This window comes from Geotrypetes seraphini, chromosome 4, assembly GCF_902459505.1.
Source record: "Geotrypetes seraphini chromosome 4, aGeoSer1.1, whole genome shotgun sequence".
NCBI lineage: Eukaryota > Metazoa > Chordata > Amphibia > Gymnophiona > Dermophiidae > Geotrypetes > Geotrypetes seraphini.
Window position 1 is genome coordinate 14,894,883 of NC_047087.1, and position 17,119 is coordinate 14,912,001.

Consider the following 17,119-nt stretch of genomic DNA (forward strand, 5'->3'; position numbering starts at 1 on the left):
GGGTCAGACTAACGGTCCATCAAGCCCCAGTAGCCCGTTCTCACGTTGGCCAATCCAGGTCCCTAGTACCTGGCCAAAACCCAAAGAGCAGCAACATTCCATACTAATCTATTGTGATGTCATAATGCCTCATTCCACAGTGCCTCAGAACCAACCTTATCAGTGATGTCACAATGGCTTGATTGTCCTATAATTGGCTCACTTAAGAGCATAAGAACAGCCATACTGGGTCAGACCAATAGTCCATCAAGCCCAGTAGCCTGTCCTCATGGTGGCCAATCCAGGTCCCTAGTACCTGGCCAAAACATCCAGGGCAAGCAATGGCTTCCTCCATGAGTCCTCTATGGTGAAGTGCTAAATGCCATCTCAGTTTCAGCACTGAATTAAAGATTTAAATCTAAAAGTAAAAGTAAAATAATTGTTCCAAGTTCAGTGTGTTTTTGTTTTATTTTGGTAGGTTTGTGTACAATTTGCATAACGTGACCATTTATTTTTTTCATCAAAAGGGGACATCTATTAATTGTCAGTCCCGCCCCCCAGTCCCGCCCTAGCCCTGCCCCAATTCCATCCACACCTCCGAAGCCTGCCTGCCTACCTACCTCTCTCCCTCCCTGCCGCGCCAAAGCCAGCCTGCTTACCTCCTTCGCTCCCTGCTGCTCCAAAAAAAAAAGGCCTCCCTCCTTTCTTTCTCCCCCCCCCAGTCCGCCGCCGCTGCTGCTGCTAATTGCCGCCCAGAAGCCTTCTTCCCAATGTTAATTCTTACGTCAGAGAGGACGTTCCGGGCTAGCCAAGCCAGACTAATACAGATCAATCCTGCAGTCAGTCCTAACGGAAAACCATGTCTCTCGAACACAGAAAACACCTTTGCCTGGAATGGAATATCTAATCACAAACTAACCCCTCCCCCTTTTACAAAACTGTAGTGTGGATTTTAGCCACAGTGGTAACAGCTCAGACTCTCATATAATTCTGAGCATCAGAGCTGTTACCATCACGGCTGGCGCTAAAAAACGCTCCACAGTTTTGTAAAAGGGGGGATAAAATAGAAATACGAAGACAAAGGTTAAACTGAACTACCAAGATGTTGGACTCTGCATATAATGCAACACCACAGAAACAGTGACACATGTCCCATAAAGCAAAAAAATAAAAATGAAAATCTTTTTCTACCTTTGTCTTCTCTGGTTTCTGCTTTCTTCATCTTCTTGTCACTCTCTTCCTTTCATCCACTGTTTGCCCTCTCTCTGTCCCTTCTATATGGCAACTTCTCTCCTTCTATGCCCCTTCCAGAAACTGTATGCCTCCCCCTTCCATCTCTCCCTTCACCCCCATTGGTCTGGCATCCATCTTCTTCCCTCTCCCACACCCCCATGGTCTGGCATGTCACTCTTTCCTCTCCCTTCCCCCCACTTCCATCAGTATCTGCCCCCTTTCTTTCCCTCCAACCCAATTCCATCCAGTATTCTTCCCCCTTATGTCTCTCGCCCCTTTCCCTGCACACCAATTCCATCAGCATCTGCCCCCTTTCTCTCCCTCCACAACCCTTCCCTACCACCCTGAACCCTTTCTCTCCCACCACCCTTCTATGCTCCTTTCTCTCTCCTTCCAAAGCAATGCTATGCAAGGTCCCGCGGGGATGTTGGAGGGGATGGACCGGCAGACACGGGGAGTTGCTGCAAGGTCCTGCGTTGATTGCGTCTGCCTGTCCATCCCCCTCCGACATCACTTACTTCTTTCGAGCAGAGCCGGCAGACATAGTCATTGCAGGATCTTCCTGCACCTCAGCGCGGCTGCCAGCCAACCCCTTCTGATGTCACTTGTTCTGGAGCAGAGCCGGCAGACTGAGTCATCATGGGACCTTGCTGCACTTCCTCACGGTTGCCGACTCTGCTCCGGAACAAGTATATCGGAGGGGGGTGGACCAGCATCCCCACCAAGGTGCAGGTCCTGTGGCAGAGTAGGGTGGAAGATTCCAGACCTGGCCGGCTGTGCACCCCCCTAGGGTGTGCACCCAGAGCGGTCCCCCCCCCCGCCCCCGCCCTTGGTACGCCACTGGTTCAATTTGTGGGCCATGCACCATCAGTGTAACTGGTGGGAATCCCCAAACCTTTCCAGATGAAGCCGTTCTCAGCCGGAACCCCCAGGTCAAAACACAGTGAGCGGCTGTGCTCACAGCTGCCGATGTCAACTCCCTGTGCATGATCAGTTTGTTTGCGAGAATTGAGCATGCACAGGGGGTTGGCATTATCAGCTGGAAGCAGAGCTACTGAGTGTCCCCTGCGAGCTCCGCTCAGCTGATAAGTCCCTCCTGTCTGCGCCCTTCTCTTCCTTCTCCAACTCCAAACTCCGTCCCTTCTGCCTTGCTGCTCCATATACTCGGAACAAGCTGCCCGAATCCCTAAGGCAGGCTCCGTGTTCAAGGCCCAGTTAAAAGCCGACCTCTTTGAGAGAGCCTGTGACTCCTAACTTTTCTCACCTTGGGGTCCGCATCTTTAACCCTATATGTCATGTCTGTCTGTTCAGGTTAAATTGTAAGTGCTTCTTAGCAGGGACCGTCTATTGTCAAAATGTCAGAACTCAGAGGGTGGTGGTTAATGGTACCATCTCTAAAACGTCAGAGGTGACCAGTGGGGTGCCGCAGGGCTCGGTCTTGGGCCCGATCCTTTTCAACATATTCGTAAGAGACATGACTCAGGGGCTTCAAGGTAAAATAGCATTATTCGCCGATGATGCCAAACTATGTAACATTGTGAGTAACGGCAGTCTGTCGGACAGCATGACGCAAGACCTGGTTTTATTGGAACTTTGGTCCTCGACCTGGCAGCTTAGCTTCAACGCTAACAAATGCAAGGTCATGCACCTGGGCAACAATAATCCGTGCAGAACGTACACATTAAATAGTGAAACCTTAGCAAGGACTACAGCAGAACGGGATTTGGGGGTGATCATCAGTGAAGACATGAAAACGGCCAATCAAGTGGAGAAGGCCTCATCCAGGGCTAGGCAAATGCTGGGTTGTATCCGGAGAAGCTTTATTAGTCGGAAGCCCGACGTCCTAATGCCCTTGTACAGAACCATGGTGAGGCCTCATCTGGAGTACTGCGTACAATTCTGGAGGCCACATTACCGTAAAGATGTACTGAGAGTCGAGTCGGTACAGCGGATGGCCACCAGGATGGTCTCGGGGCTTAAAGATCTATCATATGAAGAAAGACTGAACGAACTGCATCTATACTCTCTCGAAGAACGCAGGGAGAGAGGAGACATGATTGAGACGTTTAAGTATGTCACTGGTCGTATCGAGGGAGAAGATGATATTTTCCTTCTTAAAGGACCCTCCGCCACAAGAGGACACCCGCTGAAAATAAAGGGCGGGAAGTGTCATGGCGACACCAGGAAATACTTCTTCACCGAAAGAGTGGTTGACAGCTGGAATAAGCTCCCAGTGCAGGTGATCGAGGCCAGCAGCGTGCTGGATTTTAAGAACAGATGGGATGCTCATGTCGGATCTCTATGAGGGAAAGGTCATCAAAGAGCGATTAAATAGGGGGGGTGGGTCAGCGGTGTGGGCAGACTCGATGGGCCTCGGCCTTTTTCTGCCGTCACTTTCTATGTTTCTAATGTCCTGCGCTGTGTACGCCTTTGGCGCTATATATGTGAGAAATAGTAGTAGTGTCACGGTGTTCTGATAGCCCAGGAGTTCTGAGTGAGAATGTCTTCAGCTGGTGAAATTTAGGATTAGGAATCCCCACAAGCCAAGGTATTGCTTATATGTTTGGTGATAGGGGGCAGGAGCACTTTCTGTGTGTAACCATATGTCTTCCAATGTGGAAGAAAACCCCTGAGGCCTCAATCTGTCCTCCTTTTTCTGGACCACACACACTAAAACAGGGGAAACAAATCCACAAAAATCAAACAAGCAAGAGCAAAAGTGGAAATGTCCAATCAGAATGGTGCACAAAAAGTGTCTTTCAACTCATCTGATAAATCCAAATGTCTTTATTCATCCAAAATAACTCTTTCATCCAAAGTAACTCAATGACTCGCCATGTGGTTAGGGTTACCAGATTTCATCCTTAAAGAGGACACTTGGCCCCGCCCTTCCATTCTCTCCCCTGGAGTTCTGCCATCTTTCCTTCCCTTTTCTCCCTATCCCCGCAGTCCGGCTGCCGACGGTCCGAAGACTTACAGCAGCGTCGGGTGAGCAAGCACTGGATCCGAAGGGTGGGGGGAGGGGGGAAGAGGAGAGGTAGGTATGGAAAATCTGATAACCCTAGCCTTAAGTGACTTGAGCAGGCTGGGATCAAACTCAAGAAGGGTGCTGAGGCAGTAGCTCCTTTGGTGGGAATGCCCTATCCTAGTAGTGGCACCTTGTTCTCATGACTCAGGTAACTCTCACCTCTATGATCCACAAATATATATGGAAGATCAAGATATTTTACTAATGAGCCATTTATTAGACATTGGAAATCACTGTACAAGCCCAGGATGACATTGTTTAAGACAGTGTAGTACATACTGTATGTAGTATGGGCACATTCATTTTTTAAATTGGGAATAAAAATTGCTCTGGCTTTGCAAATGCACAGAGTTCATTCTTCCAATGTGCAAAGGATGAGCTGGGTTAGATTCAGGTGACTTAAAAAAACCATTAAACTACAGTAAGAGAGTGATACAGGAAACATGAGGGTGTAACATTTCAGTTTCGGTTTCAGTTTCAGTTTCCATCTTGGTCACAGCTTTCTACAAGAAATCATTACTCAATCTGGGTGACAATATAATGTAACATGTTTATTCTGCCCAACCCAAGGAATTGTTGGAAAGAAATTATATATAATGGGGTAATTATATAAGGAACCACCTAGTTTTAAGTGGTAAGAACAGGTGTAAATAGATACATCTCCATTAGCTGCCTGTTAGAGCTCGAGAACAGCTTAAGATATGTTGCTTGCTTTTTAAGACATTAGATGGATGTTTGAGAGTTTATGTTCTTCTGAGATTAGCGGGGTTTAATAATTTGCATCAAACTATTAAGCGTTTACTTTTGTGTTCTTCCGCAACAGCTCAAGGCTGAAGTCTTTCTGTGTTTTTATTTTTTTATTCATACTACTGCTATAAGTATTCTTTATCACTTCTATAGGGTTCATAGACAATGGCGCAAAAGACAAAAGCGCGCGCCGACAATTGAGCGCAGCGGAGGTGCGCACCGCACAAAATTACAGTTTTTAGGGGCTCCGACGGGGGGTTTTGTTGGGGAAACCCCCCAGTTTACTTAATAGACATCGCGCCGGCGTTATGGGGGGTTTGGGGGGTTGTAACCCTCCACATTTTACTGTAAACTGAACTTTTTCCCTAAAAACAGGGAAAAAGTTAAGTTTTCAGTAAAATGTGGGGGGTTACAACCCCCCACACCCCCCACAACGCCCCCACAACGCGGCGCGATGTCTATTAAGTAAAGCGGGGGGGGGGTTCCCCCCATGCCCCCCTGTCGGAGCCCTATAAACAGTAATTTAGAGCGGCGCGCGCCTCCGCGCTACGCTCAATTGTCTGGGCGCGCCTTTGTCCCGGCGCGCTTTTGACCTGACACCCTTCTATAGCGCTGAAAGGCGTACACAGCACTGTACATTTAAGAAGCAGTAGACAGGCGGTTCCTGCTCAGTAGAGCTTACAATCTAATTTGGACAGACAGGCAGGACATATAGGGTTGGGGATTTTCTTGCAGAGAATGCTCATAGAACCCGCTATTTGAGGAACACACAGAAGTACAAATTATCGTTTTCCTCTTTCAAGGGAATTAAATCAGCTGGGAAACTTTGTCAGTCCTATGCTTTCAAGTTTGGTAGAGATTTGGAATGGACTTCTTGGTGTAATTAGAATGATAGACCAATTGCAATTGTTTCTGAAAACCTTCTCACATCTAATTACCTGCAGAACCTACTAATCGTTAACACTGCACGATTGTCTTTTATGACAGACTAAATTCATTTCTACTGTCTTTATTTCTCCTTATTTTATATATATTCTGGTCTCTTGACTACTTGTAAACTGAGTCGAGCTCTGATGAGAGATGACCCGGTGTATAAACCGAAGACTAGATTAGATTAGATTAGATGGACATAGGTAAGCTAAGGCTGGACCATAAGCTTAGGCCAGAACTTTTGGGCAGTAATCCAGGTGCATCTGCAAAAATATGGAACTTGTTGCCGGCTAAAATCTATTTTGCTGCTTCTTTTTTTCAGAAATCACTAAAAGCATAGTTTTTAAAAATTTTTTTTGAAAATATTTACTATCTGAAAATAATTTTGTAACCTGTTATAGACTTTTATATATTTATTTATTCTGTTTTCTCCTAGGGGAGCTCAGAACAGTTTATATCAATTTATTCAGTTACTCAACATTTTCCCCCGTCTGCCTGACAGGCTCAAAAATCTATCTAATGTTGTTGGGGCAATGGGGAGGGGGGATTGACTGACTTGCCCAGGGTCACAAGGAGCAGGCTGGGATCAAACACACAACCTCAGGGTGCTGAGGCTTTAACTCTTACCCCTGTGCCACACTCTCAGACTTAGTATAGTAGAAGATAGTAGGGTAAACATTGTCTGACAGAGATGGTAAAACATGGTATGAAGCATAGTACGGCAAAACATGAAGTGTTTTTTTACCCTGAGCGAATGTTACCCCTCTCATTTATATTTATTGAGATTTATTAACTACTTCTACATGAAGAAATTCACCCAAAGCAGTTTACAATACTCTTAGGTATTTTCTCTGTCTGTCCCACAATCTAAGGCCTTCTTTTACTAAGCTGTATTAGAGGTTTCTACCGCGGCCCCGGGGCGTAAATGCTCCAAAGCTCATAAAATTCTATGAGTGTCCGAGCATTTAGTGCTCCGGGCTGTGATATAAAGCTCTGCTGCGGCTTAGTAAGAGGTGGGGGGTTAAATGTGGTACCTGGGACAATGGAGGGGTAGAGACTTGCCCTCAGTCACAAGGAGGAGGCTGGGATCAAACTCATAACCTCAGGGTGAACATAAGAATGGCCGCTGCCGGGTCAGACCAGTGGTCCATCGTGCCCAGCAGTCTGCTATGGGGAGGTTATTGTGATAGCATACAAATGATTCAGAAGAGGGGAAATCCAGTTTCTGCTGAAATCAAAGGTTAATGAGCTGTATCTCTACTTTGCTTTCTCGTAGGCTACAGCATTTTAAGGAGTGCATCAAATTTATCCATGAATGCAGACTTCAGGGAGGCGGATGCCTCGTCCACTGGTCAGTGTGCTGTGGTCATTTCTTGTCAACTTCATCTCAGAACAGAACATGCTACGTGTGGGTAAACAGTGCAGGCCAAACCTCAAGATAGAAACATAGAAACTGACGGCAGAAAAGGGCCAAGGCCCATCTAGTCTGCCCCTACCAATGTCCCACCCCCAAGAGATCCCACGTGCCAATCCCATTTTTTCTTAAAATCTGACACGCTGCTGGCCTCAATCACTTCCAGTGGAAGACTACTCCAACGATCAACCACTCTTTCGGTGAAGATGGCGTGCAAGATCCCCCTCAGTAAAGAGGACAGCGCCTACAGATAGGGCTACCAGATTTTTAGCTAAAAAAAAAAAAAAAAAAAAAAGGAGGATGCTTGGATCCTGCTCTGATCTGATCAGTTTAACATCAATCAAGATACTTATACATTCATTAGTAATATCTACACTTGACTACTGTAACGCCCCTCTTCTCAATATCACACAGAAAGAAAAAAGGAGATTACAAGTAATACAAAATACGACCATCAAATTAATATTTAACGCAAGAAAATATGACCATGTTACACCTTTGCTAATAGATGCTCACTGGCTACCAATAGGTCACAGGATTACATTCAAAATTATATTACTCATTTTTAAAACACTAGTATCAAATGAACCTTTATTTATATCTAGATACTTAATCCCACACAATACACAACGACCACTTCGCTCATCTGGACAAAATTTACTTACTGTACCTTCTCTAAAAATTATTGGAACACGTAGATCAGACATGTTCACTGTGATGGGACCTCAATGGTGGAACACCCTACCACATTACATTAGAATTGAAAAAGATATCTCTACATTTAAAAAATTATTAAAGACTTATTTATTTAATGACGCTTTTAATAATTGAAATTTTTTTTATACTTTTTGGATATGCTTTTAATAATGCTATGGTTTTAAACACCCCCTCCTTTTGTATTTTCCTTTATTTCTACTGAAAAATTTAAAAATTGTAACTTTTAACCTTTTTTCCTCCCGACTCATGTATGTATAATATGTAACCACTATGTATATTGTTAGTTTCTTTTTATTGCTCTTTACTGATTTTGTACATCGCTTAGTAATTTTAATAGGCGATTAATCAAATACACTAATAAACTTGAAACTTGCCCTCCAACCCCAGCCCCACACAAACCTCGTCTTTTCAGGGCCACGTCTGGAGAGTCTCTGCGTATGCCACGTTATCCTGTCACATCCACGCATGCGCAGAGGCCATCCAGGTGCGGCCCCCAAAGAGGCGAGGTTTTCAAAACCAGACAAACTGCCTGGTTTTGAAAACCCATCCAGACACTTGGACAGTCCTCTACAAAGAGCATTTGACTATTCAGCACGTTACGAACAGCCAAAGATAGCGCTCTTGGAGATAAGTAGACCAGTTTTACTGAATGAATTACATATGATAAATTGTTTAAAAAAAAACACAAGGGGATATTCATCAGGAGATTGGACCTCTGATTTGATATAATGACTCTAATAATTACACGAGAGGGCACACTTGGAGAGATTTTATTATTATTTGGATTTTTCACTGTTGTTTTGATTGAACACACACACTATGAGGTCCAAGGATGTTTCACGCTTAACTTACCCTTCTGGGTTATTATGGAACTTACAACAGGATTTTCCTGTATGAGTTGTGAATACTGAGGACCTTCACTCGCACATTATATATTTTTAACAGAGTGGTGCTCCTTTTATGAAGCCGTGGTAGCATGTTTTTTTTGGTTTTTTTAAAATTTATAACATTTTATTAAAGGAATCAAATAAATATACAATAATATAATACAAAGAGATATTCATTACAATTAGATTCACAATAATAATATTTCCATACATATTTCTATCATTCCTCCAAAATATATTTCCATATGACCTAATCCATTACTTTCTACGCCCCCCTTTAATCCCTTCCCCTTCCCCCCTCATTCTTAATTTATAACATTTTATTGAAGGAATATACAAGAATACAAAAATATAATACAAATTAAACTCAAAACAATTATATTCATAAAAATATTTGTCAAACATAGTTCTATTATTCCTCCAAAATATATTTTCATATTATCTACAATGAACCTTAATACATTCTCTAGTTCAAACCCCCTTTTTCAGTTCCTCAGTTCCCTCCTCCTCCCATCCCTACACCTTTTCATTATAGGTAAATCTTTAATTAAAGAAATAAAATTACACAAAAACTAAACCCCCCAAAACTAAATGGAAGTTCACAAAAATAAAGAATAATAAAAATAAAGAACTGGAATTTTAAATAAATATTCATTGCTTCAGTGTAAATCATTAAGAATTAAACTTCTTGCCTTAGGTGAAAGATTTTGAATATACGGATCCCAAATTTCCATAAACCTACGAATTTTCCTAGCCGAACGCCTAACTTCCCAAGTCTCAAATAACAATAGACGATGAAATTGGTTCCAATTGGTAAATTGGTAGCGGTTTAACGTGCGTAATAGCGCGCACTAAACCGCCGGACACGCTAACTGCTCTTGAGCAGGCGGTAGTTTTTCGGCTAGCGCGGGGGTAGCGCGTAATTAAAAGTCGCACGCACCAAAGCCGCTAACGCGGCTTCGTAAAAGGAGCCCATGATATCTCCCAGTGAGCTTACTTTTGAAAGAATACATTTTTCATACAGCTCTTTACGTTCTTACTTTATTAGGTTCGTTGTTTATTGCGGGTAAATCCGGACATATGGTAAGCCTACCTACAGTGCTGTAATGTTTCAAAACCCATCTATTAAATAACTCACACTATAGAATAAGGAAGTGATTTTGTAGCTGCACAAATGTGTGAAAAGAACACACATGCTTACCTTTATTCGGACTTGACTGGATTTTTGTGTCGGCTAATTTACCCGGAAACATTCGTATTTTCAAAAGTATGCATGTGACTGGAAATCCCTGTCCCCTGGGGACACTTGTGCTCAGCACGGGTAAACTTGTGCTCAGACATGCAGTATGCATATAAATTTACCTGTCTATGGGGCAGGCAGCTTTGCAAAGAACCATCTTCACGGCTAAAGCACTGTTTTACCCATGGAAATATTTTTGAAAATTACCCTTCATGTATGCATATATCACAGGCTGGCTTAATTGATTCCTGTTAATCACCAAATGAAAAAGAAAACAAGGACCTGTCTGGCTTTTCAGTGAACTTAAGAACAGCCGAACTGGACCAAGATGGCGTCAAAGACAGACGCGTTGAGCTGAGCTTTCCCCCAGATGGAAGTTTGAACTAGTCGCCGAAGTTTATGTTTGAGGGCTTTCTTCTTCTTCTTATCCACGGGGAAGCGGAGAGGAAGTTCCCGGCCAGGTCCTCCTGCGGCTGGGAACTCAAGACATCTGATTCAGACAACCATCACTGGAGCAGTTACACGCCACATGACGGAGGCACCGTTGGCTTTGGGAGGAATGCCGTATCTTAACGGTGGACCTCAATATCGATTGGGTTTTCCTGAGCCCGGATCAGGGGCAGGCTCCTCTCCAACTTGGAAGGAAGAGCTCGGCAGGAACGAAGACAAGTCAGTCCTCTCAAGAGGAAAAGGACGGCGTCTACCTCTTGAGGAGCAGCAGAGAGAAAGTCGTTGATGGAGGTTTGCCCTGATATCGGCATCCTGTGAGGAAGTTGAAGAAACTCCTTCTTTTGGAGAGATGATAAAGCCTGCCGTAGTCAATACGGACGCGCTGTGGAAAGCTATTGAAGTCATGGATTCCAACCTGAAGAAAGCAGTGACAATTTTGCGAAACGATTGTGGAGCTATTAATTCCTTGGCGAACACCCAAGGGGAAACACTATGAAAACACTTTAGAAATGGAAATTATTAAAGAGAGGTCACATATCCAGAAAAAGTTAGAAGCAAAGGAAAAATAATTTGAGAATGTTAAATTTTCCCAAATCTCCAATTGTATCAGCTGTTGAAATGGTGAGGAGATATATGAGAGAAATATTGGTTGATGCCAACAGAGAATTTACCACCTATTTTGAGAGCTTAATATCTTACCCTTGGGAACAAACTAGAGAGTTCTCCTCCTACTGATTCGGCTGGAAGGGTTGGTGGTGAGATGAACCTAACAAACTTTCTGGAAAATTCCTTGGAGGTAATTACTGAAAGAACTACTCTTATCGTGACGTTTGCTTTGGAATATGATAGGGATTTAATTCTTCGTACTTATTTCAGACATATTAATGAAACACAAAAAGGGAGGCAAATGAGATGCGAAAATCAACCAGTTAATTTAGAGTCACAAAATCATAAAATGTCCCAACTAGGATGCCAGTTTCAGCATCCGTAAATGCTTTCCTCAGGGGACTGATAACATGCAGGCTATTTGACAAAACGTGTTGAAAATTCGATGCACAAACAGTGTCCCAAAACTCGTCTGTGTCGTCATAGCAGAACGCGCCAAGACGAGTTTTGACGTTGTTTGTACATTTGTAGCTTTACTTCCTAGCTCACATCTGCAGAAGCTGTGGTTGTACCATGAGAAAAAGTTAACAGGGTCATGTAAATTTAAATGAAGATTTATAACTTCATTGTCATCCTTGGGATTTCAGGATTTCCCTAATAATACGCATGGAGAGATTTGAATGAGAGAGATCTCCATTGTATGCAGTTCTCCAGTGGCCTACAATCTGGGCTTTCTGTGAATCCCCAGCTCTACAACCCGGGGGGGGGGGGGGGTGTGGACTGTAAGGCTGTGGGGATTCACCCAGTCCCCTGAAGGCCCTGACAACAGTGCTCTGAATCTGATTGGTTGAGCAGCTTCTGTGGGGGGATAGAAGAGAGACAGGAATATTTACATCAGAAAAGAGGATTGGGAAGTGATACAGGTGGTATTTTGTTGGCGGTCACTGAATCCCACCCTCAGAAATGATGATCAGAACTGTTATTTTGGTACCACCAAGCCCCTCTTTGTGTTCTTGTTGAAATGGGAGGATTGATGGTAGGAAGACCTGTGTAGGGGCTGCTGAGCCCCTCTTGTTTTTTTTGTGATGATGGTAAGTACCGCATAGGGGTGCCAAGCCCCTCTTATGGTTTGGCATGTTTACTGAATCCCCTGTTGTAAATGTCACCGCACGCCACTACAGATCTCTGTCATACATATTCATAAGGGATATCCTGAAAACCTGACCCTTTGTTAGTGAGAACTAAAGATTTATAGGATTAGAATAGATGTGATTTATTCACAGTTATATGGCATCAGTCACTGCTAACAGGAAAAAATGCTTGAGTACCTGAAGAAACTCATGTAAACCTTCTGAGCTCTCCTGGGAGAACGGTTTAGAAAATGGAATAAATAAATCTTGGAACCTGCTTGCTTACACAAGGTTTTGTTTATTTTTCAATGTTACGCAGCTTGGCGGGGATCTCCCGCAGTACCACCATCCTGGTAGCTTACCTCATGACGGTGACCAGCTTCGGATGGGAAGACTGCCTATGCGCAGTGAAGGCTGCCAGGTCTTATGTGTTCCCCAATCTTGGCTTCCAGCAGCAGCTACAGGAATATGAGATGACCTTACTCAAGGAGGTAACCTATTTTGAAGAGAATAATTTGGGTGTGCCCCCCACCCCCCATTTTGAAGAGAGTAATTTGGGTGTGCCCCCCCCATTTTGAAGAGAGTAATTTGGGTGTGCCCCCCACCCCCCATTTTGAAGAGAGTAATTTGGGTGTGCCCCCCCCATTTTGAAGAGAGTAATTTGGGTGTGCCCCCCCCATTTTGAAGAGAGTAATTTGGGTGTGCCCCCCCCATTTTGAAGAGAGTAATTTGGGTGTGCCCCCCCCATTTTGAAGAGAGTAATTTGGGTGTGCCCCCCCCATTTTGAAGAGAGTAATTTGGGTGTGCCCCCCCCCATTTTGAAGAGAGTAATTTGGGTGTGCCCCCCCCCATTTTGAAGAGAGTAATTTGGGTGTGCCCCCCCCCATTTTGAAGAGAGTAATTTGGGTGTGCCCCCCCCATTTTGAAGAGAGTAATTTGGGTGTGCCCCCCCCCATGCATGTTCCGAAGCTTAGTGTGAGACAACTCTACCACTACTACTGCTAACGTAGCATTTCTATAGCGCTACCAGACATACGCAGCGCTGTACATCAAAACATAGAAGATAAGAACATAAGCAGTGCATTTGCTGGGTCAGACCAGGGGTCCATCCTGCCCAGCAGTCCGCTCAAGCGGCGGCCCATCAGGTCCAGAACCTGTATAGTGATCTCTATCTATACCCTTCTATCCCTTTTTTCTTCAGGAATTCATCCAATCCCTTCTTGAATCGATACCGTACCCTGTCCTATCATACCCTCTGGAAGCGCATTCCAGGCATCCACCACCCTTTGGGTGAAGAAGAACTTCCTAGCATTGGTTCGTCCCTGCTCATAAGAGCTTACAATCTAATTAACAGACAAACATAAGAAGTAGGAGGTTGGGGAGTTCCTCAGGCATGTTGGGAGGGGGGGTAGCAGATTCCCCACAGACTGGGAGGAGGGGGATCAAGTGATTTGGGGCTCTGGGGGGCGAAGTTGTGCTTAAAAAAATACTTATGCGAGCCTGGCTGAATATCGGCTGGACCTGCATAAGCTCCAGTAGCCTGCCTGCTCACACTTACTACTTATCATTTCTATGGCACCACTAGACATGCACAACGCTGTACATCAAAACATAGAAGAGACAGTCCCTGTGCAAAAGAGCTTACAATCTAGTCAAGACAGACAAACTGGACAAGAAGGTACATGAATACACAGTGCTCAGGCGGGGGAACCATATACAGCTGCATTATGATGTCATCAAGAATTCTGGGTATGACCCAGATGTATTGTGATGTCACTGAATGCTCAGACAGCTTCTACTACTAATCATTTCTATAGTCCTACTAGACCAGGGGTAGGCAATTCTGGTCCTTGAGAGCCAGAGCCAGGTCAGGTTTTCAGGATCTCCGCAATGAATATATATGAGATGGATTTGCATGCACTGCCTCCTTGAGATGCAAATCTATCTCATGCATATTTATTGTGGACATCCTGAAAACCTGACCTGGATCTGGCTCTCGAGGACTGGAATTGTCTACCCCTGTACTAGACATACGCAGCACTGAACCTCGAAACAGAAGAGATAGTCCCTGCGCAAAAGAGCTTACAATCTAGTCAAGACAGACAAACTGGACAAGAAGACGCATCAATACACAGTGCTCAGGTGGGGGAACCATATATAGCTGCACTAGCTGATGCCCCAGCGTTGCACGGGTATTTAATTATAGCAATAACACAGTAAATGGATTGAAATAAAGATACTTTATAGTGGTGAATGAAATTATTTTTTTACAGCTTTATAAAAAGTACAATAATCAAATTATAATGTGAAATATTTGACAAAATGAATACAATACAACTAACACAAAACTTGATTATAAACAACAATTTTAGTTTCACCTCCAGGAGCAAGAACATATAAATTCTTGGGTGAACCCACCCTTGATCAAGCAACATAGAGTTGTCCATGGGAAAAACAGGGGGATCTTAAATCCACTCCACAGTATGTAATAGTCTGTCCCTGTGATTTGTTGATTGTGATAGAGAATGCAAGTCTCACTGGAATTTGCAATCTCTTAAACTGAAAAGGAAGATCTGTTGGAATAAGTGGCATCCAAAAGTTTCAGTATTGATTAAAACAACTCAATATGTGGAAACTCAGGTTGAAAAGAAACTCCATGTAGTTTGTTCCCGGTTCAGAATGGAACCTGTGTTCCTAGTTCAGGATATGTGAGTACTCATGTAATGTAATAACATTATGAACTGGGGTGCCTGAAGGAAACAGTTACAAACACAGTTAGAACATACAAACTCTATATGTATGATGTCCGTGGTAGAATAGAAACGATGTCCCTAGTGGTTATAGTGTCATAGAAAGTGTTTTATAGTTGGAATTACTGTGAGAATGGCAGCTGTTTACATTTTTTCCATTGACATGAATGGGTGAAATCTTATTTTCTGTTTGTAGCTCCGCCCACGTGTGCAGGTGGGCCACGAGACCCCCAGAACATATCACCCCAGGTAGTGAGGGATCTGCATACCAAGTTTTGTTCAAATCGGTCAAGCCGGTTTTGAATTACAGTGAGAATGGCAGGTTTTTACATTTTTTCCATTGACATGAATGGATGAAATAAGATTTTCTGTTTGTAGCTCCGCCCACATGTGCAGGTGGGCCGCGAGACCCCCAGAACATATCACCCCAGGTAGTGAGGGATCTGCATACCAAGTTACGTTCAAATCGGTCAAGTCGTTTTTGAATTACTGTGAGAATGGCAGCTTTTTACATTTTTTCCATTGACATGAATGGGTGAAATCCAATTTTATGTTTGTAGCTCCGCCCACGTGTGCAGGTGGGCCGCGAGACCCCCAGAACATATCACCCCAGGTAGTGAGGGATCAGCATACCAAGTTTCGTTCAAATCGGTCAAGCCGTTTTTGCGTGATCGCGGCACATACACACACACATACATACATACACACATACATACCTCCGATTTTATATATATATAGATTATGATGTCATCAAGAATTCTGGGTATGATTCAGACGCATTGTGATGTCACTGAGCGATCAGACAGCTTTTACTAGTAATCATTTCTATAGCGCTACTAGATATCCGCAGCGCTGTACATTAAAAAACACAGAAGAGACAGTCCCTGCTCAAAAGAGCTTACAATCTAGTCAAGACAGACAAACTAGACAAGAAGGTGCATCAATACACAGTGCTCAGGTGGGGGAACCATATACAGCTGCATTATGATGTCATCAAGAATTCTGGGTATGACCCAGATGCATTGTGATGTCACTGAGTGCTCAGACAGCTTCTACTACTAATCATTTCTATAGTCCTACTAGACCAGGGGTAGGGAATTCTGGTCATGGAGAGCCAGAGCCAGGTCAGGTTTTCAGGATCTCCGCAATGAATATATATGAGATGGATTTGCATGCACTGCCTCCTTGAGATGCAAATCTATATCATGCATATTTATTGTGGATATCCTGAAAACCTGACCTGGCTCTGGCTCTGGCTCTCGAGGACCGGAATTGTCTACCCCTGTACTAGACATACGCAGCACTGAACCTCAAAACATAGAAGGAACAGTCCCTGCTCAAAAGAGCTTACAATCTAGTCAAGACAAACAAACTGGACAAGAAGACGCATCAATACACAGTGCTCAGGTGGAGGAACCATATACAGCTGCATTATGATGTCATCAAGAATTCTGACCCAGATGCATTGTGATGTCACTGAGCGTTCAGACAGCTTCTACTACTAATCATTTTTATAGCGCTACTAGACATTTGCAGCACTATGCATTGAAACACAGAAGAGACGGTCCCTGCTCAAAAGAGCTTACAATCTAGTCAAGACAGACAAACTGGACAAGAAGGTGCATCAATACACAGTGCTCAGGTGGGGGAACCATATACAGCTGCATTATGATGTCATCAAGAATTCTGGGTATGACCCAGATGCATTGTGATGTCACTGAGCCTTCAGACAGCTTCTACTACTAATCATTTTTATAGCGCTACTAGACATACGCAGCACTATGCATCAAAACACAGAAGAGATGGTCCCTGCTCAAAAGAGCTTACAATCTAATCAAGACAGACAAACTGGACAAGAAGATGACTCAATACACAGTGCTCAGGTGGGGGAGTTACAGTTAGCCCCCAATATTCAATACCAACGCCTGGACAAAGCCCAGCACTGAATATTGGGGATTACATTAGCTGGTGACGGTAAGCATTTAAAAAAATTCTGACCTCTGCTGGC

At 43.8% G+C, this 17,119-nt stretch overlaps 1 protein-coding gene across 5 annotated transcripts in view; it reads left to right on the forward strand.

Moving 5' to 3' along the window:
• Nucleotides 1–17,119, forward strand: part of LOC117360092 (dual specificity protein phosphatase 22-A-like) — an 86,849-nt gene that overhangs the window by 58,142 nt on the left and 11,588 nt on the right. For 4 of the 5 annotated variants that reach the window (XM_033943742.1, XM_033943741.1, XM_033943745.1 and 1 more), the window contains 2 exons: nucleotides 7,194–7,268; nucleotides 12,681–12,852. In XM_033943742.1, the coding sequence (XP_033799633.1) occupies nucleotides 7,194–7,268; nucleotides 12,681–12,852 (247 nt within the window). The remainder of the gene's footprint in view (nucleotides 1–7,193; nucleotides 7,269–12,680; nucleotides 12,853–17,119) is intronic. The other variant, XM_033943743.1, reaches the window with a different exon arrangement.